The sequence below is a fragment of the Scyliorhinus torazame genome, chromosome 9 (genome assembly GCF_047496885.1).
Source record: "Scyliorhinus torazame isolate Kashiwa2021f chromosome 9, sScyTor2.1, whole genome shotgun sequence".
Lineage (NCBI taxonomy): Eukaryota > Metazoa > Chordata > Chondrichthyes > Carcharhiniformes > Scyliorhinidae > Scyliorhinus > Scyliorhinus torazame.
The window spans coordinates 215,751,364-215,773,888 of record NC_092715.1 but is presented as its reverse complement, the minus strand read 5'-3'; the positions used below and the strand labels follow the sequence as shown (position 1 = coordinate 215,773,888).

At 47.8% G+C, this 22,525-nt stretch overlaps 1 protein-coding gene across 3 annotated transcripts in view; it reads right to left on the bottom strand.

The window, feature by feature from the left end:
- The window catches only part of gak (cyclin G associated kinase), a 215,773-nt gene that overhangs the window by 155,191 nt on the left and 38,057 nt on the right, over positions 1 to 22,525 (bottom strand). For 2 of the 3 annotated variants that reach the window (XM_072517104.1, XM_072517103.1), the window contains exon 3: positions 18,773 to 18,832. In XM_072517104.1, coding sequence (XP_072373205.1) covers positions 18,773 to 18,832 — 60 coding nt within the window. Of the gene's footprint in view, positions 1 to 13,050; positions 13,141 to 18,772; positions 18,833 to 22,525 lie in introns of those variants that run through there. The other variant, XM_072517105.1, reaches the window with a different exon arrangement.

The window sequence follows — 22,525 nt, the reverse complement described above, 5'->3', positions numbered from 1 at the left end:
GTGGGGTCACGATCCAGGGTGACGTAGGAGGAAGTGTCTACAAGACAGAGGTCAGTAGACCAGACAACAACAGACCACCCTTGTCGGCAGATTTGATGACAAAGTCAGAGCTGGATCTGAGAGAGCGGAGTGCGGCAAGTTCAGAAGGAGACAAGTTAGTGTGGGTAAGAGGAGCAGAGAAATTGAGAGGGTGATGTCATGGCAATAGTTCTCAATGAAATGATCAAGAGCAGATAGCGGTCGTGGGTTTGGAAGGTGTTGTCTGAGGAACCTTGGTGAGTTACTGCAGTGCATCTTGTAGATGGTACACACAGCTGCCACAGTTCGTCGGCGGTGGAGGGTTTGAATGTTTGTGGAAGGGGAGCAATCAAACGGGCTGCTTTGTCCTGGATGGTGCAGAGCTTCTTGAATGTTGTTGGAACTGCACTCATCCAGGCAAGTGGAGAGTATTCTATTACACTCCTGACTTCTGCCTTGTAGATGGTGGACATACTTGAGAGGGGGGGGGGGGGGGGTAAGGAGGTGAGTTACTCTCCGTAGGATTCCTAGCCTTTGGCCTGCCCTGGTAATCACAGTATTAATGTGGCTAGTCCAGTTCAGTTTCTGATCAATGGTAACCTCCAGGATGTTGATTGTGGGGGATTCAGCGATGGTAATGCCATTGAATGTCATGGGGTGGTGGTTAGATCCTCTCTTGGAGATGGTCATTGCCTGGCACAAATGTAGCTTGCCACTTATCAGACCAAGCCTGGATATTGATGAGGTCGTGCTGCAATTGGACATGGACTGCTTCATTCTCGGAGGAGTCGCGAATGGAGCTGAACATTGTGCATTCATTTGCAAACATCCCAACTTCTGACCTTATGATGGAAAGGAGGTCATTGATGAAGCAGTGAAGATGGTTGGGCCGAGGTCACTACCTTGAAAGACTCCTGCAGTGATGTCCTGGAGTTGAAATGATTGACCACAACCATCTTCCTTTGTGCCAGGTATGACTCCAACCAGCAGTGAGTTTTCCCCCTGATTCCCATTGACTCCAGTTTAGCTAGGGCCCCTTGATGCCATACTTGGTCAAATGCTGTTGTGGTGTTAAGAGCAGTCACTCTCACCTCATCTCTGGCATTCAGCTCTTTTGTTCAAGTCTGAACCAAGGCTGTAATGAGGTCAGGAGCTGAGTGACCCTGGCAGAACACAAACTGAGCGACGGTGAGCAGATTATTGCTGAGTAAGTGCCGCTTGATAGCACTGTTAATGACTGGAGAGTAGACTGATAGGGGCGGTAATTGGCTGGGTTGGATTTGGTCAGCAGTTTCTTGGTATCGCGTGAAGTGAATCATATTGGCTGAAGACTGACATTTGTGATGCTGTAGACTTCTGGAGACCGAAATGGATCATCCACTCAGCACTTATGGCTGAAGATTGTTGTGAACGTCTCGGCCTCGTCTTTTCCACATACGTGCTGGCTCCTCCATCATTGAGGATGGGGATATTTGTGGAACCTCCTCCTCCAATGAGTTGTTTAATTGTCCACCATAATTCACGGCTGGGTGTTGCAGGACTGCAGAGCTTTGATCTGATGTGTCTGTTGTGGAATCGCTTAGCTCTATTAGTTGCTGCTTATGCAGTTTGGCACACAGGTAGTCCTATACGACCATAAGGCATAGGAGCGGAAGTAAGGCCATTCGGCCCATCGAGTCCACTCCACTATTCAATCATGGCTGATTTCAACTCCATTTACCCGCTCTCTCTCCATAGCCCTTAATTCCTCAAGAAATCAAGAATTTATCAACTTCTGTCTTAAAGACACTCAACGTCCTGGCCTCCACCGCCCTCTGTGGCAATGAATTCCACAGACCCACCACTCTCTGGCTGAAGAAATTTCTCCTCATCTCTGTTCTAAAGTGACTCCCTTTTATTCTAAGGCTGTGCCCCCGGGTCCTAGTCTCCCCTGCTAATGGAAACAACTTCCCTACGTCCACCCTAGCTAAGCCATTCATTATCTTGTAAGTTTCTATTAGATCTCCCCTCAACCTCCTAAACTCCAATGAATATAATCCCAGGATCCTCAGATGTTCATCGTATGTTAGGCCTACCATTCCTGGGATCATCCGTGTGAATCTCCGCTACACCCGCTCCAGTGCCAGCATGTCCTTCCTGAGGTGTGGGGCCCAAAATTGCTCACAGTATTCTAAATGGGACCTAACTAATGCTTTATAAAGCTTCAGAAGTACATCCCTGCTTTTATATTCCAAGCCTCTTGAGATAAATGACAACATTGCATTTGCTTTCTTAATTACGGACTCAACCTGCAAGTTTACCTTCAGAGAATCCTGGACTAGGACTCCCAAGTCCCTTTGCACTTCAGCATTATGAATTTTGTCACCGTTTAGAAAATAGTCCATGCCTCTATTCTTTTTTCCAAAGTGCAAGACCTCGCACTTGCCCACGTTGAATTTCATCAGCCATTTCTTGGACCACTCTCCTAAACTGTCTAAATCTTTCTGCAGCCTCCCCACCTCCTCCATACTACCTGCCCCTCCACCTATCTTTGTATCATCGGCAAACTTAGCCAGAATGCCCCCAGTCCCGTCATCTAGATCGTTAATATATAAAGAGAACAGCTGTGGCCCCAACACTGAACCCTGCGGGACACCACTCGTCACCGGTTGCCATTCCGAAAAAGAACCTTTTATCCCAACTCTCTGCCTTCTGCCTGACAGCCAATCGTCAATCCATGTTAGTACCTTGCCTCGAATACCATGGGCCCTTATTTTATTCAGCAGTCTCCCGTGAGGCACCTTATCAAAGGCCTTTTGGAAGTCAAGATAGATAACATCCATTGGCTCTCCTTGGTCTAACCTATTTGTTATCTCTTTAAAGAACTCTAACAGGTTTGTCAGGCACGACCTCCCCTTACTAAATCCATGCTGACTTGTCCTAATCCGACCCTGCACTTCCAAGAATTTAGAAATCTCATCCTGAACAATGGATTCCAGAATCTTGCCAACAACCGAGGTTAGGCTAATTGGCCTATAATTTTCCATCTTTTTCCTTGTTCCCTTCTTGAACAGGGGGGTTACAACAGCGATTTTCCAATCCTCTGGGACTTTCCTTGACTCCAGTGACTTTTAAAAGATCATAACTAACGCCGCCACTATTTCTTCAGCTATCGCCTTTAGAACTCTAGGATGTAGTCCATCTGGGCCTGGAGATTTATCAATTTTTAGACCTCTTAGTTTCTCTAGCACTTTCTCCTTTGTGATGGCTACCATATTCAACTCTGCCCCCGACTCTCCTGAATTGTTGGGATATTACTCATGTCTTCTACTGTGAAGACTGACGCAAAGTACTTATTTAGTTCCTCAGCTATTTCCTTTTCTCCCATCACTAGATTACCAGCGTCATTTTGGAGCAGCCCAATGTCTACTTTTGTTTTTAATGTATTTAAATAAACTTTTACTATCATTCCTAATGTTACTGGCTAGCCTACCTTCATAATTGATCCTCTCGTTCCTTATTTCTTTCTTTGTTATCCTCTGTTTGTTTTTGTAGCCTTCCCAATCTTCTGACTTCCCACTACTCTTTGCCACATTATAGGCTTTCTCTTTTGCTTTGATGCATTCCCTGACTTCCTTTGTCAGCCATGGCTGCTTAATCCCCCCTCTGATAACCTTTCTTTTCTTTGGGATGAACCTCTGTACGGTGTCCTCAATTACTCCCAGAAATTCCTGCCATTGCTGTTCTACTGTCTTTCCCACTAGGCTCTGCTCCCAGTCGATTTTCGTCAGTTCCTCCCTCATGCCCCTGTAGTTACCTTTATTTAACTGTAACACCTTTACATCTGATTCTACCTTCTTTCTTTCAAATTGGAGATTGAATTCTACCATATTATGATCACTGCCTCCTATGTGTTCCCTTACTTTAAGATCTTTAATCAAGTCTGGCTCATTACATAACACTAAGTCCAGAATGGCCTGTTCCCTCGTGGGCTCCATCACAAGCTGTTCCAAAAAGCCCTCCTGTAAACATTCAATGAATTCCCTTTCCTTGGGTCCACTGGCAGCATTATTTACCCAGTCCACCTGCATATTGAAGTCCCCCATGATCACTGTGACCTTGCCTTTCTGACATGCACTTTCTATTTCGTGGTGCATTTTGTGCCCCTGGTCCTGACCACTGTTAGGAGACCTGTACATAACTCCCATTATGGTTTATTTGCCTTTGTGGTTCCTCAACCCTACCCACACAGACTCCACATCATCTGACCCTATGTCGTTTAGTGCTATTGATTTAATTTCATTGCTAATTAACAAGGCAACCCCGCCCCCTCTGCCCACCTCTCTGTCTTTTCGATAGGTTGCGAATCCCTGGATGTTTAAATGCCAGTCCTGAACCCCCTGCAACCATGTGTCTGTGATGCCTACCACATCATACCTGCCAGTCACAATCTGGGCCACAAGCTCATCTACCTTGTTCCGTACACTGCGCGCATTTAAATATAGCACCTTTAATTCTCGATTGACCGTCCCTTTTTGTTTTCTTAGTGTGGTGGACCTTGGTTTACTGAGCCTTTCCATACACTGTGTCATATTTTGTGGGATGGGGACTATCGTAACCTCTCCTGAGTTCTGTCTTTTCGTGCTTTTTTGTATTCCTAAGCAGCTACGCTTCCCAGATTACTTCACCTCTTGGTTCCCTGATTTTCCCTTCCCCCCCCCCAATCTCCAGTTTAAAGTCCTATTGACCACCCTATTTACTCTTTTCACCAAAACACTGGTCCCAGCTCAGTTCAGGTGGAGACCATCCCAACGGTATAGGTCCCCCCTGTCCCAAAACTGATGCCAGTGTCCCATGAAAAGGAACCCCTCTTTCCCACACCACTCTTTCAGCCACGTGTTAACTTCCCTTATTCTTGCCTCCCTATGCCAATTTGCACGTGGCTCGGGCAGTGATCCGGAGATGATGACCCTTGAGGACCTGTTTTTTTAAATTTGAATCCTAGCTCTTTATAATCTCTAAACAGGTCCTCTTTTCTAGACTTGCCTATGTTGTTGGTACCGACATGGACCACAACAACTGGATCCTCCCCCTCCCTCTCCAGTATCCTTTCAAGCCGGTCAAAGATGTCCCGCACCCTAGCACCGGGCAGGCAACATACCATGCGGGACTCTTTATCCTGCTCACAAAGGATACTATCTATCCCCCTGATAATAGAATCCCCTACAACTACAACTTGCCTATTTACTCCCTCCCCTTGAATTGCCTGCTGAACCATGGTGCCTTGGTCAGCTGACTCATCCTTCCTGCAGCCCTGTTCGCCATCCACACAGGGAGCAAGTGCCTCATACCTGTTGGACAGGGTCAAGGGCTGAGGCTCCTGAGTTCCTGACTGCTGGTTCCCTTTACCTGCCTGACTTGCAGTCACACCCTGCTGTCCCTGACCACTGGCAGCATTTAAACTACTTACTCTGACAGGTGTGACTGCCTCCTGAAACACAGTGTCCAGGTAAGTCTCCCCCTCCCGGATGTGCCTCAGTGTTTGAAGCTCAGACTCCAGCTCATCAACTCTGAAATCTGTGTTGTAGCTTCCCCAGGTGAACACCTCATGTTTGATGTTATTCCTGGCATGCTTTCCTGCACTCTTCATTGAACCAGGGTGATCCCCTGGCTTGGTGGTAATGGTAGAGTGGGGGATGTGCCAGGCCATGAGGTTATAGATGGTGATTGAATGCAATTCTGCTGCTGCTGATGGCCCACAGTGCCTCATAGATGCCCAGTCGAGTTGCTAGATCTGTTCTAAGTCTATCCAATTTAGCATGGTGGTCGTGCCACACAACACGATGGAAGGTATCCTCAATACGAAGACAGGACTTTGTCTCCACAAGGACTGTGCGGTGGTCACTTCTACCGATACGGTCATGGACAGGTGCATCTGAAGCAGGCAAATTGGTGAGGATGAGGTCAAGTATGTTTTTCTCTCTTGTTGGTTCCCTCACCACCTGCTGCAGTCTCGGTCTAGCAGCTATGTCCTTTTGGACCCAGTCAGCTTGGTCTGTGGTGGTACTACTGAGCAACTCTTGGTGGTGGGCATTGAAGTCCCCCACCCAAAGCATATTCTGTGCCCTTGCCACCCTCAGTGCTTCCTCCAAGTGGTGCTCAACATCAAAGTGTACGGACTCATCAGCTGATGGTGGCCTGTATGTGATAATCAGCAGGAGGTTTCCTTACTCATGTTTAACCTGAAGCCATGAGACTTCATGGGGTCCAGAGTGGACATTGAGGACTCCCAGGGCAACTCCCTCCCGACTGTATACCACTGAGCTGCCATCTCTGCTGGGTCTGTCCTCAGTGGTTGCCTCACATTTTACAATTCTTAATTAGCTTTAGCAAACACACAGTCTGGATACCTTAACCTAGGTTCTTTAATAATATTAATGCAGAGACTTCCGGTTGCGGCAATGCGGAGCTAAGCCGCACATTTCGGCGTCTCCCGCTAGAACGGACTTTTGGGCTCTCCAGAGGAGCCCCAACGGAAATTTTTCGACCGATTCCCATGTGGGAAGGTGAGAGCAAGGTCCCCCCTTCCGTCGTGTATGGAGGGGACCAGAAGTGGAGCAGGGGAAAAAGTGGCTTTGGAGCAGCGGCAGAAGCGAGGGGGAAAAAACAAGATGGCGGAGGGCGGAGATCGAGCAGCATGGGGGCCAGATCAGCAGGAGTTTCTCAGGCGCTGCGTGGAGGAGCTTAAAAAGGAGGTGCTGGTGCCACTGCTGAAGGCGATCGAGGGGCTGAAGGAGACCCAGAAGGCCCAGGAGGTAGAGCTCCGAGAGGTGAGGGACAAAACCACCGAGAACGAGATCTTGGGCCTCGCGGTGAAGATGGAGGCGCACGAGGCGTTGCACAAGAGATGGCCCGAAAGATTCGAGGACCTGGAGAACAGGTCGAGGAGGAAGAATCTCCGGATTCTGGGTCTCCCTGAAGGGGTGGAGGGGGCCGATGCCGGGGGGTATGTGAGCACGATGCTCCATTCGCTGATGGGTGCGGAGGCCTCTCCGAGCCCCCTGGAGCTAGAAGGGGCTCACCGAGTCCTGGAGAGGAGACCCAAGGCCGGCGAGCTGCCGAGGGCGATAGTGGTGAGGTTCCATTGTTTCGCGGAAGAGAGTGTGTCCTGAGATGGGCCAAGAAAGAGCGGAGCAGTAGATGGGAGAATGCGGTGATCCGAGTCTACCAGGACTGGAGCGCGGAGGTGGCAAAGAGGAGAGCTGGTTTCAATCAGGCCAAGGCGGTGCTGCATAGGAAGAGGGTGAGATTCGGAATGCTGCAGCCAGCGCGACTGTGGATCACATTTCAGGATCGACACCGCTATTTTGAAACGCCAGAAGAGGCTTGGATCTTTATCCAAACGGAAAAATTGGACTCAAACTGAGGCTCTGTGGTTGTGGGGGAGATGTCGAATGTATACAGGGTTGTAAATATGTGTAAAGAATGTTTCACGGGTGGGACGATGGATGGGGATGGGAGAAGAGATTTGATGGGGAGACTGTGGGGAATGTGGGCGCCGGTGCTGGAGGGAGGTGAGACCCGGGGATGGGGGAATTGGGATAAGGCCGCAACAGGAGCTGCGCCACAGGGGGCGGGGCTAGCTCAGGAAAGCGCAGGCTTTTTCCCACGTTCGGGAAGGGCGGAGGGGGGGGGGGGGGGGATGGAGGAGCGCAAGGAGGAGGGGGGATTTCCACACGGGGGGGGGGGGTCAACCGGAAGCCGGGGGAAGCCGGGGTCAGCAGGAGTCAGCTGACTTACGGAAGTATTATGGGGGGAGCAAAAGAGCTAGATCTGGATATAGCGGGGGAGGGGGGGGGAGGGGAATAGAGTTGCTGCTGCATTGGCCAAGGGGGATCTGAAAACAGAAGAGGTGGTCGGGGTGGGGGTTCCCCGTCTGGGGGACTGGAGGGTGCGGGAGGCGCGGGCACGGGACTGGCCTAAAATAGGAGATGGCTAGTCCCGAGGGGGGGGGGGGGGGGGGGGGGGGGAGAGAAGCCCCCCAATCCGGTTGATAACGTGGAATGTGAGGGGCCTAAATGGGCCGGTTAAGAGGGCCCGAGTGTTCGCGCACTTAAAGGGACTGAAGGCAGACGTGGTCATGCTTCAGGAGACACATCTGAAGGTGGCAGACCAGGTCAGGTTAAGAAAGGGATGGGTAGGACAGGTATTCCATTCGGGGCTGGATGCGAAGAATAGAGGGGTGGCAATACTGGTGGGGAAGCGGGTGTCGTTTGAGGCCAAGAACATAGTAGCGGACAATGGAGGTCGATACGTGATGGTGAGCGGGAGGTTGCAGGGGACGTGGGTGGTATTGGTAAATGTATACGCCCCAAACTGGGACGATGCTGGATTCATGAAGCGCATGTTGGGGCGCATTCCGGACCTGGAGGTAGGAAGCTTGATAATGGCGGGGGATTTCAACACGGTGTTGGACCCAGCACTGGATCGATCCAGATCTAGGACCGGAAAGAGGGCCGGCTGCAGTCAAGGTGCTTAGGGGGTTTATGGACCAGATGGGGGGAGTGGATCCGGGGAGCTTTGCCAGGCCTCTGGCCAGAGAATTTTCTTTTTTCTCCCACGTGCACAAAGCCTACTCCCGGATAGATTTTTTTATTCTGGGCAGGGTGCTGATCCCGAAAGTGGAGGGAACGGAGTATTCGGCCACAGCCATTTCAGACCACGCCCCGCACTGGGTGGAACTGGAGTTGGGAGAGGAAAGGGACCAACGCCCGTTGTGGCGGTTGGATGTGGGACTGCTGGCAGATGAGGAGGTGTGCGGGAGGGTGCGGGGGTGCATTGAAAGGTATTTGGAGGCCAACGACAACAGGGAGGTGCAGGTGGGGGTAGTATGGGAGGCGCTGAAGGCGGTGGTCAGGGGAGAGTTAATCTCCATCAGGGCTCATAGGGAGAAGAGAGAGGGCAGGGAAAGGGAGAGGTTAGAGGGGGAGATTTTAAGAGTGGACAGGAGATATGCAGAGGCTCCTGAAGAGGGACTACTCAAGGCGAGGCGAAGTCTCCACATGGAGTTCAACCTGTTGACCACAGGGAAGGCAGAGGCACAGTGGAGGAAAGCACAGGGGGCGACATATGAGTATGGGGAGAAGGCGAGCCGGATGCTGGCACACCAGCTCCGTAAGAGGATGGCAGCGAGGGAAATAGGTGGAGTCAAGGATGGAAGGGGAACTACGGTGCGGAGTGCGGTGAAAGTAAATGAGGCATTCAAGGCCTTCTATGAGGAGCTGTACAGATCCCAGCCCCCAGCGGGGGAAGAGGGGATGCGACGATTCTTGGACCAACTGAGGTTCCCGAGGGTGGAGGAGCAGGAGGTGGTTGGTTTGGGGCACCAATTGGGTTGGAGGAGCTGATTAAAGGACTGGGGAGCATGCAGGCAGGGAAGGCCCCGGGACCGGATGGGTTCCCGGTTGAGTTCTATAGGAAGTACGTAGACCTGTTAGCCCCGTTGCTGGTGAGGACTTTCAATGAGGCAAGGGAGGAGGGGACCCTGCCCCCGACAATGTCTGAGGCGATGATCTCTTTGATCCTGAAGCGGGATAAGGACCCACTGCAATGTGGGTCGTACAGGCTGATCGCGCTCCTCAACGTGGATGCTAAGTTGCTGGCAAAAGTGCTGGCTACGAGGATCGAGGACTGTGTCCCGTGGGTGATTCACGAGGACCAGGCGGGATTTGTAAAGGGCAGGCAGCTAAACACCAATGTGCGGAGGCTCCTAAACGTGATAATGATGCCCTCGGTGGAGGGAGAGGCGGAGATAGTGGCGACTATGGACGCGGAGAAGGCCTTTGACCGAGTAGAGTGGGAGTATCTCTGGGAAGTGTTGCGGAGGTTTGGGTTTGGGGGAGGGTTTATTAGCTGGGTTAAGCTCCTGTATAGAGCCCCGGTGGCGAGTGTGGTTACGAATCGGCGGAGGTCGGAGTATTTTCGGCTGTATCGAGGGACGGGGCAGTTGTTTGCATTAGCCATGGCCATGGCATTAAGGGAGTCCAGGAAATGGAGGGGGGTGGTCCGAGGGGGAGAGGAGCATCGAGTGTCGCTGTATGCAGAAAACCTGTTGCTATATGTGGCGGTTCCAGTGGAGGGGATGGTGGAGGTCATGCAAATTCTAAGGGAGTTTGGGGACTTTTCAAGCTATAAACTCAATGTAGGGAAAAGTGAGCGCTTCGTGGTGCATCCAGGGGACCAGGGAAGAGGGATAGATGATCTACCATTGAGGAGGGCGGAAAGGAGCTTTTGGTACTTGGGGATCCAAATAGCTAGGATTGGGGGGCCCTGCATAAACTTGATTTGACGAGGCTGGTGGAGCAGATGGAGGAGGACTTCAAACGATGGGACATGTTGCCGCTCTTGCTAGCGGGCAGAGTGCAGTCGATTAAAATGGTGTTCCTCCCAAGCTTTCTTTTTGTGTTCCAGTGCCTTCCAATTGTGATCACCAAGGCCTTTTTTAAGAGGGTAGGCAGGAGCATTTTGGGTTTTGTGTGGGCGAATAAGACCCCGAGGGTAAGGAGGGGGTTTCTGGAGCGTAGTAGAGATAGAGGAGGGCTGGCGTTGCCACTACTGGGTGGCTACTACTGGGCAGCCAATGTGGCGATGATCCGCAAGTGGGTGATGGAGGGAGAGGGGGCGGCATGGAAGAGGTTGGAGATGGCGTCCTGCAAAGGAACGAGCCTGGTGACGGCACCGTTGCCGCTCTCGCCGACAAGGTACACCACGAGTCCGGTGGTGGCGGCAACGCTAAAGATCTGGGGCCAGTGGAGACGACACAGGGGTGCGATGGGAGCCTCGGTGTGGTCCCCGATCAGGGGTAACCATCGGTTTGTCCCGGGAAGGATGGACGGGGGGTTTCAGAGCTGGCATCGGGCAGGGATTAGAAGAATGGGGTCCTGTTCATTGATGGGACGTTTGCGAGCCTAGGGGCGCTGGAGGAGAAGTTTGGGCTACCCCCGGGAAACGCTTTCAGGTATATGCAAGTGAGGGCGTTTGTGAGGCGACAGGTGAGGGAATTTCCGTTGCTCCCGGCACAGGGGATTCAAGATAGGGTGATTTCGGGTGTAATGGGTCGGAGAGGGCAAGGTGTCGACGATATACCAGATGAAAGAAGCTTTGGCAGAGGAGCTGAAGGGTAAATGGGAGGAGGAGTTGGGGGAGGAGATTGAAGAGGGTCTGTGGGCTGATGCCCCAAGTAGGGTTAATTCCTTTTCCTCATGTGCCAGGCTTAGCCTGATACAGTTTAAGGTGATTCACAGAGCGCATATGACAGGGGCGAGGCTGAGTAGGTTCTTTGGGGTGGAGGACAGATGTGGGAGGAGCTCAGGAAGCTCGGCGAACCATGTCCATATGTTCTGGTCGTGCCTGGCACTGGATGGGTTCTGGAGGGGTGTTGCGAGAATTATATCTAAGGTGGTGAAAGTCCAGGTCAAGCCAAGTTGGGGGCTAGCACAATTTGGAGTGGCGGACGAGCCGGGAGTGCAGGAGGCGAAAGAGGCCGGCATTCTGGCCTTTGCGTCCCTGGTAGCCCGGCGGAGGATCTTGTTAGTGTGGAAAGATGCGAAGCCCCCCCAGTGTGGTTCTCCAGGCGGTGGCAACCGTTCCTGGACTATCTCGCGGAGTGTTAGATGAAGTTCGGTCAGCAGCAGCAGCAACCCGGGGGGGAAGGGAGATATCTCTTTCGGGGGGGGGGGAAGAAGGGTGGGGAGGGGGGGGGAGTTTTATTTTCCTAGGGGCACTCGAGCAAGAAAATACATAAACGTTTGGGAAAGTCGATATGTGCGGAAGGAATCCAATGTAGAAAGTTCTGTACTATGTTGAATTGATATGTTTATGTCTTGCTATGCGACTTTTCTTTTCTTTTTGTTACAGGGGGGGGGCGGTTTGTATGGTTGAAAATTTTGTCGAAAAATTCTTAATAAACATTTTCTTTTCTTTTTTTTTAAATAATATTAATGCAACAAATATATACCTCAGCCCTGGCTTTTAAGAACCTCAGTGCAATAGAAATAAAAAATAATATACATGTCAATTTCTACATTCATCACTGGGCCAAAGTTTAACCCCACTCACAACGTAAGGGGTTAAATGATTCTCTGAACCTCCTCCTGCTCCATGTTTTCCAAGCATTTCCTCATGACATCACAAGGAAGATACATGGGAAGCTTATCACCACCAGCTAAACAGATAGCATTCTCGGTTTTAAAAATTAATGAATGATAGCCCGTCTGTCCAGTTTCTGCCAGTAGATTCTGTATGACAAACACCGAAAGCCAAGCTTAATGATTTAAAAAATACAGCATTCTGAAAGTCTGGAACAGGGTGGGGTTAGTCTGGTATCATTACAACTTTAGAAATTGTTTTTTGGCTGATTCGATGCAGGTGCAGCATGGAATGTTCACATGGACTGCCTCACAAAAGTGTACGGATGCTCCATACATTACTTCACAGTACTGTACATAAAGTTAATCTTTTACTTTGAGTGTTCGTCGTCAAAATTAGACATTTCAAACAGGCAGGGAACTCATTGTACTTTAATGTTACTCCATATATACTACGCCTGAATGGACACAGGCTAGTCCTTCAACATTAACCAGTCACTGTTTGGGGCAGTTGGAGCATTAATTACAAAACACTCCTACAAGCCAGTAATCAAACAAAACAAAACATGCCACATTCAATTACAATGTGCTATTTAATAAACTGAATAGCAGTCAGTCTTGCTTGAATAGTTGCAGTTCTAATCCTTATTCTACTCACAGACTGTTAGATCCATAGATAAATGCCTCTATTCATAGTGGTTCTGTTACAAAAACAAGCGTTTCCTACTACTTGTAGCCAAAGTACTGTTACAAAAACTAAAACAAAAATGCTATTTGAAAAGCATTGGAGTACAACAATAGCCTTACAAAGTTGCCAGATTTACCTTCAATTTTCACCACAATGCTACATGCTAATGTATTTGTTAATGACAGTGTATCCATTTTAATTCAAGAAAAAAATCCTCACCAGACATTAAGCAATGTTAAAGAAAGTCCTCCACTTCGCTGCTGTAAGATAACCCCTGAACTCAAAGATTGTAGAAGGAGTTCACGACATGGCTGTAAAACAGTGTTCCCATGTACCGCAAGAAAACATGTCTAAACTTCATGATTTACAAATATAAAGTGCAATTGAGAGGTAACTGAGCAGGAAATCTTGCGTCCAAAGTTAAATACTAATCCACATTCCAAGAATTATTCATTCAAAGTTTCACAACCATAAATTACACAAGACTGATACATCACAGAACAAAGCACACAGCCTCTAGTACAGTTTGATGCAATAATCATACAGTACATTTACTACCCTCAAACATCACTATTACAATGCTCTCCTAGTCAGCCACCCAATAGGTGCTATATTAGACAACCGGAGGTAGGCGGCACTTCCGCCCGTGTCAGGAGCCAGCTTTCCACAATTCTTTTTTTCGAAATATTTTTATTCTCCTCCTTTTTCACATTTGCACCCACCAACAATAAACAATAACCAGTAACAAATATGTCAATCCTCTTATCAATAACAATGATCCCATCCTCCCACCAAACCCCAAACATTAGCCCGCATGTTCACATAAACAAATGACAAAAAGGAATCAGGAATCACCCATAGTCACCATTAACACACACAGCCCCCCGCCCCCCAACCGTCCCACCCATCCACCCCAACTAATGTTCAATGTTATCAGTTCTCGAGAGTGCTTAATGAATAATGCCCATGAATTGTAAAACCCTTACATCTTTCAACTCAGTTCAAACTTAACCTTCTCAAGAGTCAATAATTCCAACAGGTCCCCCCGCCACGCCAGGGCACAGGCTGGAGAGATAGCTTTCCACAATTCTAATCAAAATTTAAAGTGCCGGTGCATGGGCGACACATGTAATCATGTAACTAATTTGTGGGTCCTGCTGTCAAACTCGGCTGGAGTCTCAAAAGGTTCTGGGTGCTGCGAATTACACAAAATGTTTGCGTCATGAGAACTTCCTGGGAAACGAGCACAGACATGATTGATCCTTTGCTTGTGGTCACAGACTAATTGAGTGTTCAAAGAATGAAAGCCCTTGTGGTGCACAAATAACACAGGCTGGTCCCAAAGAGCTGCAAGGCCACGATTGCAGTCAGTTACCTCTTGAACTTCAAGGAAACGAGCAACAGCCACAAAGCCCAATGCTCTTGCTGCTTGACTGTCCTCACCGGTGAAGTAATTGACGAATTCACCCATGTGACAGAACAGGTCATTGGTTACCTCTTTTATGTACCCATGTGTACCTGTAAAATACTGCTCCTGTTGCCCATGGAGCCCTGAAAAACGCTGGAGGCAAAAAATACTGAGCATTAGTCACCTTGAAGGCCAATGACGTGGGATATATGCCAAATAGAAATGCCAGTGCAAAGATGTGTGGGTTTGGTGGATCGGCCATGCTAAATTGCCCCTTAGTGTCCAAAATGTTAGGTGGGGTTACTGGGTTACGGTGGAGGCGTGGGCTTAAGTAGGGTGCTGCTTCCAAGGGCCCGTGCAGACTCGATGGGCCAAATGGCCTCCTTCTGCACAGTAAATTCTATGAAATCCATGTGGCTGCAGGTATTGCTACACAATCCCACATATTTCAGTGATCACTTTATTGGACAAACTCAGTCATCTCTGGCATTGTCTCTCCACCACCTGCTGGTTGTTAGTCCTAGCCCTGGGAATGCGGTGACGTGCCAGTACCCATCTTCTATGATACCTTCCCTGGATGGCTGGATCCTGAACAATCTCTCCCCCTCAGGTGTTGCTTGCTGCTGGGTGTTGCAGCCTCTGCTGTTGACCGGCAATGGCCCTCCTTCGTTACATCTTCTTCTCCATACCCCAGTCCACGCTCCGTCCTCTTTTGGTTCCCTCTTTCACTCCTCCATACCTCTAGCCCCACTCCACACAATCCCCTGCTCTGCTCACCGCTGACTCACCCATGCCAATCCTGAGCCTTTACGCAAGCTGCCCATTCTCCTGCTTCCCTCACTTGCACTGCAGAGTTCAACAAAGAAAACCGCTGACCTCAGACGCAACTGCTCAAACCGACTTCAAACAAACAAACATGAACTGGATACTGTAGGATTCCCGTCAGCCCACTGGCTTAATCTTGAAGGTAGGACATAATTGCAAAACAATTTAAAATAATAACTATTCATGGCATGCATATGTATTATGTAGGAACCCGCTACGGACAGTGCAAGGCCTGACCTGCCACTGCCACTCCGCCTCAATCTCTGCATCTCAACCTACTGTCGGGAAATCAAAATCTGGGCTCCTATTTAATTAAATCTGTCACCTTCCCTTCTCTTAACAGGCCCTATAAAATATGGCCCAACATACATCAACCTCAAGTATAGATTATTATCTTTGTTTTCTAATCACTCCATAGCTTGCCCCTCCCCATATATGTAACTTCTTCCAGCACTGTAAACCTCCAAGATCTCTACACTTCTCACAATTCTGTTTTTCATGCATCCTCTATTTTTTAAATCACTCCACCACTGGCAGACATGCCTCCCATACTTAGGTCCTTAGCTCTGGAAATTCCTCCCTTAACCTTTCAACGCTATCTTCTTTAAAATGGTGCTTAAAATCTACGTCTTCAGCTAAGCATTTGGTTATGTACCCTATTATCTCCTTACGTGTCTCGGTATCGAATATCGTTTTTTGACACTCCTGTGAAGTACCTCGGGACATTTTTACGTGGTGAGGATGCCATATAAATGCAAGTTGTTGCTGTATTACAAAGAACCCAAATTCATTGACTGACTGCAAATTGCAGGAAAAGTGCAACTGGGACGGTTAATTGTACAACTTTTCCAACAAAAATTGTACAAACCAACACCAACTCAACAATGCCTTCAGTACTCATTCAAAAAAAAAGAGAAGTCTTTTTCTGCACAAGTACTGTGAAAGAAAAGGAGGTATAATGGATTGGAGCAGCAAGATGTTTACAGGTTGCAGATTTCAGCGAGACTGTTTTGGGAACAGAGTACAGAAGTTAGAAGAAATGAAGGCCAGAATTTGACCAGCAGCTTTGGGGGCTGACTGGGAGTGAGGCAATGTCATCCTGCTGTCATGGTATTTGAAGATCTGCCAATTAAGGACCACTTCCTCACTGCGGGCATTTTCGGGTGGCACGGTAGCACAGTGGTTCGCACTATTGCTTCACAGCGCCAGGGTCCCTGGTTCGATTCCTGGGTTGGGTCACTGTCTGTGCGGAATCTGCACGTTCTCCCCGTGTCTGCGTGGGTTTTCTCCGGGTGCTCCGGTTTCCTCCCACAAGTCCCAAAAGACGTGCTGTTAGGTAATTTGGATATTCTGAATTCTCCCTCTGTGTACCCGAACAGGCACCGGAGTGTGGCGACTAGATTTTCACAGTAACTTCATTGCAGTGTTAATGTAAGCCTACTTATGACAATAAAGAAAATTATTATTTCTCCAAATCAAAGGTGAGGGTCTGCCGCGATGTGGCGAGACCATCCAGTGAAACCCAGCAGCCTCCATGCCTCCAGGATGGGGAAGGCCTTCTTTTTGTCCCTCATTGCCTAAGGAGAACCTCCCTCAGGAGCACCATCCACCCTCCGAAGCAACAGCACTGCCTGTGCACGACAATCCTACGCCAATTGCTGGAATTTACCTGCTTGCCCTGACTCCACTTACCCCTCTCCAAGGGCTCCTCAGCCATTGTGGCTCCCTCTCCTTGCAGCTACAGCCTCAGCAATGGCTTCCACCAGCAGAAGCACCACACGAGGCTGCTGATCTGATTGAGCCAGCGGCTCTTGCAGGGGTTGGGGGGGGGGGGGGGGGGGGGGGGGGGTGGAGACCAGCGCACCATCCATAATTGGGATTACAGCCCCGGTACAGCCAGTTAATGGGCCACTTGCGGGAATATGTCTCTCGAATGAAACCACTGACTGAAGCCTTCTGCTTTCCGCCCCAGCAGTGGGATTTCAGTTAATGCAAGGGAATTCAGCCTGAAAATTTATCATGCAGAGCATCAGCTACCAAGAGAATGGAATGCCGATCGCCCCACCAACCATGTGATGGTAAAGACTACAAGAAAACAAGAGGGGAAGAGGAAACAAAAATGAGGTTAACTCCTGGATTCACTTTATCAGAACATTCAAGCTGGTCACTAGCATATAAGCTGCAATATTAGCTATTAGATGGCTGCAGTGGAAAGAAAAAATACAAGTCACTGCAACAACATTTCAGATAAACCACCAAGGTGATTATTACATTTGTATATAGAAAGACTGGTTACATTGTCAATAAATGTGGAAGTGTTTTACAGTTCACTCAGAGTCCGAGTTGCTGTGGAAACATGCATTTTTACATGGATGTTGTAAGTGTGGAGCTATGGATAGTGATGGAGGAGGCTTCAACTTTCTTTCCATTACATGGTTGACCTGGAATCTCACCCGCTCATACTGGCTGCCATTGGTGTGTGCTGGAAGGCTCGGCAGACTGATGCTCAACCTGCTTAGCCATGTTGCGAATGCATCTCTTGGTCATCAGGTTCTGGGATGGGACACAAATTTGGAGCGTCTGGTTCAGAGGCGGGGACGCGACCCACTGCGCCACAAGACCTCTGAATCTATGTGGACTTGTTTAAAATTTGCCAACAAGAACATTTCTCACAAATTTGCTTGCATGGAGATTGTATTCATTTCAGGTTGTTTCACATAAAAATAATAGGGACAAAAAGAAACTTAGAAAGGCTATTATTTCTGATTTTAAAAATGTACAGAGTTGTGGAATGATGACATGCAGGTTCAAATCTTTACTATATTAAGTCCTTGATAAATGCCATGCGGCTGCTATCAAGAAGCATGAAGTGGAGCACCTCCCCAGAGGAAGAATGAAACTACAGGAAAGGAGGGGGAAACTGGCATTTATAAAAAGCTTCTCACAGCCTCAAAATGTCCCAAAGCTGTTCTGATGTAAGCAAATGCAGCAGCCAATTCGCGCACACGGTCCTACAAATTCTGATGAAATAAATGACCGAATAATCTATTTCTGGTTGTGTCAGTTGAGGGATAAATAATGGCCATGACACTAGGGCCTACTCCTGTTCCTAGTTCTCAGTTCTTACAGGGAACTCCCCAGCTCTTCAAGGAAGTGTCTGGAGATCTTTTATATCCACTTGAGAGATAGATGGAGCTCAGTTTAATGTCTCATTCCAAAGGCAGTGCAGCACCTCCTCAGTAATGCACTGAAACGTTACTCTAAGCTATGCACTTGGGTCTCTGGAGCATGGTTTGGACCCACAACTTTCTGACTCAAAGCCAACAGTCAACCACTGGGCCAAAACTAATTGGGAGTATCTACCGAGTTGCTTTCATAACTTACTGGTACCCAGTCAAGGGCAGCAATGGAGGTTGCCTAGGGAAACTGCTTGACATCCTCTTGCACACAGGGACAAGGTATGGAGGAGATAACCAGTGAGGAAGAAAGCTTTCAAAGTTAAAGGTAGAGTTAAAGAGTGACCGTGGTTTCCTCACATACCCACGGAAATTGCACAAAATTGCACAATCAGATGAGACATATTTTGAATCATTATTTCAACAAAACAAAAGCTATTTTTCCACAAACATGGAGCATTTCAAGGCTTGCTCCTTAAATAAGCAATTTATATGCTCCAACCAATAACACTCAAATAACTGGAAAGGATACCATAAAGCAAACCTCCTGAATGATTGCTTTGCTTTTTTCTTCCTCATTTGACAGAAGTCTCTGTAACACAAAATAAAGATCAAGCAATTTTTCAACAATTAAGCAAATTACACTTGACTTTTTAATTATTCAAACACATCAGACACCATGGATTTCCGGTGGATAAAAGCTCAACTGCACAAGTAAATTGGTCAGCAGAATAGTTCAAGCAGTTAATTCGTTAAATGTGATCTGCATCACTTTATTACATTGACAAATTGCAATTATAAAGCACTTTTAATGTCAGAAGATGCCCTAAGACATTTCACACACAGGAGACATAAATTGACACCGTGCAATTAGGAGGGGTGACTCAAAGCTTGGTCAATGAGGTAGGTTTTAACGAAGAATCACTTAAAGGGGGAAAGAGCAGCGCAGAGGGCCAAGTCGACTGACAGGAAGGTCATCAATAACAGAGGGAGAAGGGAGGAAATATGGCTAAGAGGTCAGACTTTTAGGAATAAAAGGGACAGCAGCAACACGGATACAAAATTGGCAAATAATCGGAAGCAGAGAATAATGGTCAATGGATATTTTCAGCTTTGTAGTGGTGTTCCCCAGGGGTCGGTATTGGGACCTTTGCTTTTCTTGATATATTTTAATAATCTAGATTTTGGTGCACAGGGAACAATATCAAAATGTGTGGATGACAGAAAACCTGGAAGTATTGAACTGTGAGGACAACAGTGTAAACTTCAGAAGGGCATAGACAAGTTGGTGGAGTGGGCAGATGGGTGGGAGGAGAAGTTCAATGTGGAGAAGTGTGAGGTGATGCATTTTGTTAGGAAGAACATGGATAGACAATACAAAATAAGGGGTAAAATTCTTAAATGGGTGCAGAAGCAGTGGGACCTTGGGCTGGTTTAGCACAGGGCTAAATCGCTGGCTTTGAAAGCAGACCAAGGCAGGCCAGGAGCACGGTTCTATTCTCGTACCAGCCTCCCCAAACAGGCGCTGGAATGTGGCGACTAGGGGCTTTTCACAGTAACGTCATTTGAAGCCTACTTGTGACAATAAGCGATTTTCATTTTCATTTAATTTCATGTATGAATGAATAGACCATTGAAAGTGTGTAGGACAGGTGGAGAGAGCAGTTAATACAACATACTGTATTCTGGGCTTTAATAATAGGGATATAGAGGACAAGTACAAGGAGGTTATGCAGAACCCATACAAGGCACTAGTTAGGCCTCAGCTAGAATATTGTGTAAAGCCCTGGGTACCACACTATAGAAAGAATGTGACGCATCGGAAAGAGTGCAGAAGAGTTTTGCAAGAACGATTCCAGGATGAGAAACTTCAGTAATGAGGATTGATTGGAGAGGTTGGGCTGATCTCCTTGGGGAGAAGGAGGCGAAAAGGAGATTTGATAGAGATGTTCAAAAATCATAAGGGGGCTGGACAGAGTAGATCGGGAGAAATTGGTCCCACTCGTAAAAGAATCAAGAATGAGTGAGCACATATTTAAAGTGAATTGCAAAAGAAGCAAATGTGATATGAGAGAAGACATTTTCATACAAATGAGTGGTGGTTCAAGTCTGGAATGCACTGCCTGGAATTGTGGTGGTAGCACACTCAATCGAGGCATTCAAGAGAGCATTAGATGATTACTTGAATAGAAACAATGTGCAGGGGCATGGGGAATACGCAGGGGAATGGTACTAAACCACAATGCTCATTTGGAGAGCCTGTGCAGACATGATGGGCCAAATAACCCCCTTCTGCACCCTCACAATTCTATGATTTTATGAAAGCAAAATTCGCAGAGGGTGATGGAGCTCGAGAAGATTATAGAGGTGAAAGTGAGGCCAGGAACATGTGGATGAGAATTTTAAATTTGAGGTGTTAATCGACAGGGTGCCAATGTGGTTAGTGAACAAAGGGATAACGGGTGAATAGGATTTAGAGGTTGGAAGTGGGAGGCAAGCCAGGAGAATATCAGTCTAATTGAGTCTGAAGATAACAAAAGGATGAATACGGTCTGTAAACTGTAGATGGAATGAGGAATGGGCAGAGCTGGATGATGTTACGGAGGTGAGAGTAGGCAGTCTTTGTGTTGAGGAGGATATTGGGGTCAGAGGATCACCTTGGATCAAATATGATATTGTGGTTGCAAACAATTGTTTCAGTCTGACACAGGGACCAAAAGGTGGGGGGCAGAATTCGTGGAGATTGTATGGAGTTTGCATCAAGAACTGATGGCAATGGGTTTGATCTTTCTGATCCTTTATTAGAGGAAATTGCAGTATCCCCAGAAGTGAATGTTGGACAAGTAGGTAGACAACAAAGAGGAAATGGAGGAGTTGGGAAATGGAGGAGTTGAGAAAGATGGCAGTGAGGTCAAGTTGGTAGTCGTCAATATTTGCATGGGAACTGACATCATGTCATCAGAGAGACAGCATACAGAAAGGAAACAGGAGAGGCTAAAGGATGGATTCAGAGCTAACAGTAAGGGGAAGGGGGAAAAAAGCATTGCAGAATACTTTCTGGCTACAACTGCATAATTAAGAATGGAACGAGGAAAGAGCAGTCCCACTCAGCTGGACAAAGAAGCTCTTCAGGAGGAGGGAAGCACTGGGGGAGGATGATGTGATCAGCTTTCTTAAAGCCTGCAGAAATATTAAGAGAAGATAGCAAGCTAGTTAATATTTTTTTTAAGCTGATAATGTATACAGAACTATATCTTTACAAGACAGAACTGTTTTGACAGCATTGGTCATTCTGGAGCGTGTTACTGAAGTGGAAGCAGATTGTTCTCTTCATGCCCACGTGCAAACACTGTTGCAAAAAGTCAACTGATACAATGAGAGCCCCACAGCCTGATAGACCTTTCAGCTCCTTAAATCAAGGGGCCCGGAGACCAAGTGCAGTACAGGTTCTGATGTGTTGGGTGTTCTGGATCACATACAGGTCAGCAACACTTGAAGTAGTGCAACACTATTTTATCAAAAGGTTAACTATTTAAACATACTTGAACTGTGGGTAAATACGATACCAGCTTTAACTAAAGACCTTTGCCTTGTCCTAACCAGTTGATGCACTCAGCACATGGTGAATGTCTGTGTTGCAGGCTGTGAGCTCTGTACTCCTAGCTAGCTGCTATTCGAATGAGCGGGAACTCGGATGTCCCCTGTCTTTATAGTGCGTGTGCTCGCACTGGTGATTGGCTGCGGTGTTGTGTGTGTCGATTGGTCCCACTGTGTGTCCATCAGTGTGTGTCTGCACCATGATATACTGGTGTATATTATGACATCCCCCCTTTTATATAAAAAAAATGTGCCTGCGTGACAATAAATAGTGTGTGGTGAATGTTCCTGACTACGTGTGTGCGAAATATTTACAGGACTATGTACATAAAACTAAGCTATTTACATGGGAAGGTGCCTGGTGCAGAAAACAAAAGTGTCACACACAAATAACGAGATGAACACTAAATACAAACCACTCGAACGATTAAATGGAAGAACAGAACAGACCAGAGAGTCCATTAGTGCAATGTACACAAATTAAGTCTCTGGAGGTGGGCGACGAATTCTGGTTGACCGCCTCAAGGGTGGGTCAGGAGCCACCAGCTGAAGAGCGGGCTGGACTGCGTCAGAGTGAGGAGGATGCAGAGTAACCGGAATCTCTGCATACTCCAGGTCAGGGACAACAGGAGGGCGTGGCACTGGCGGAGGATCACATAGCGAACGCGAAACGAGACGAAGGGCACGC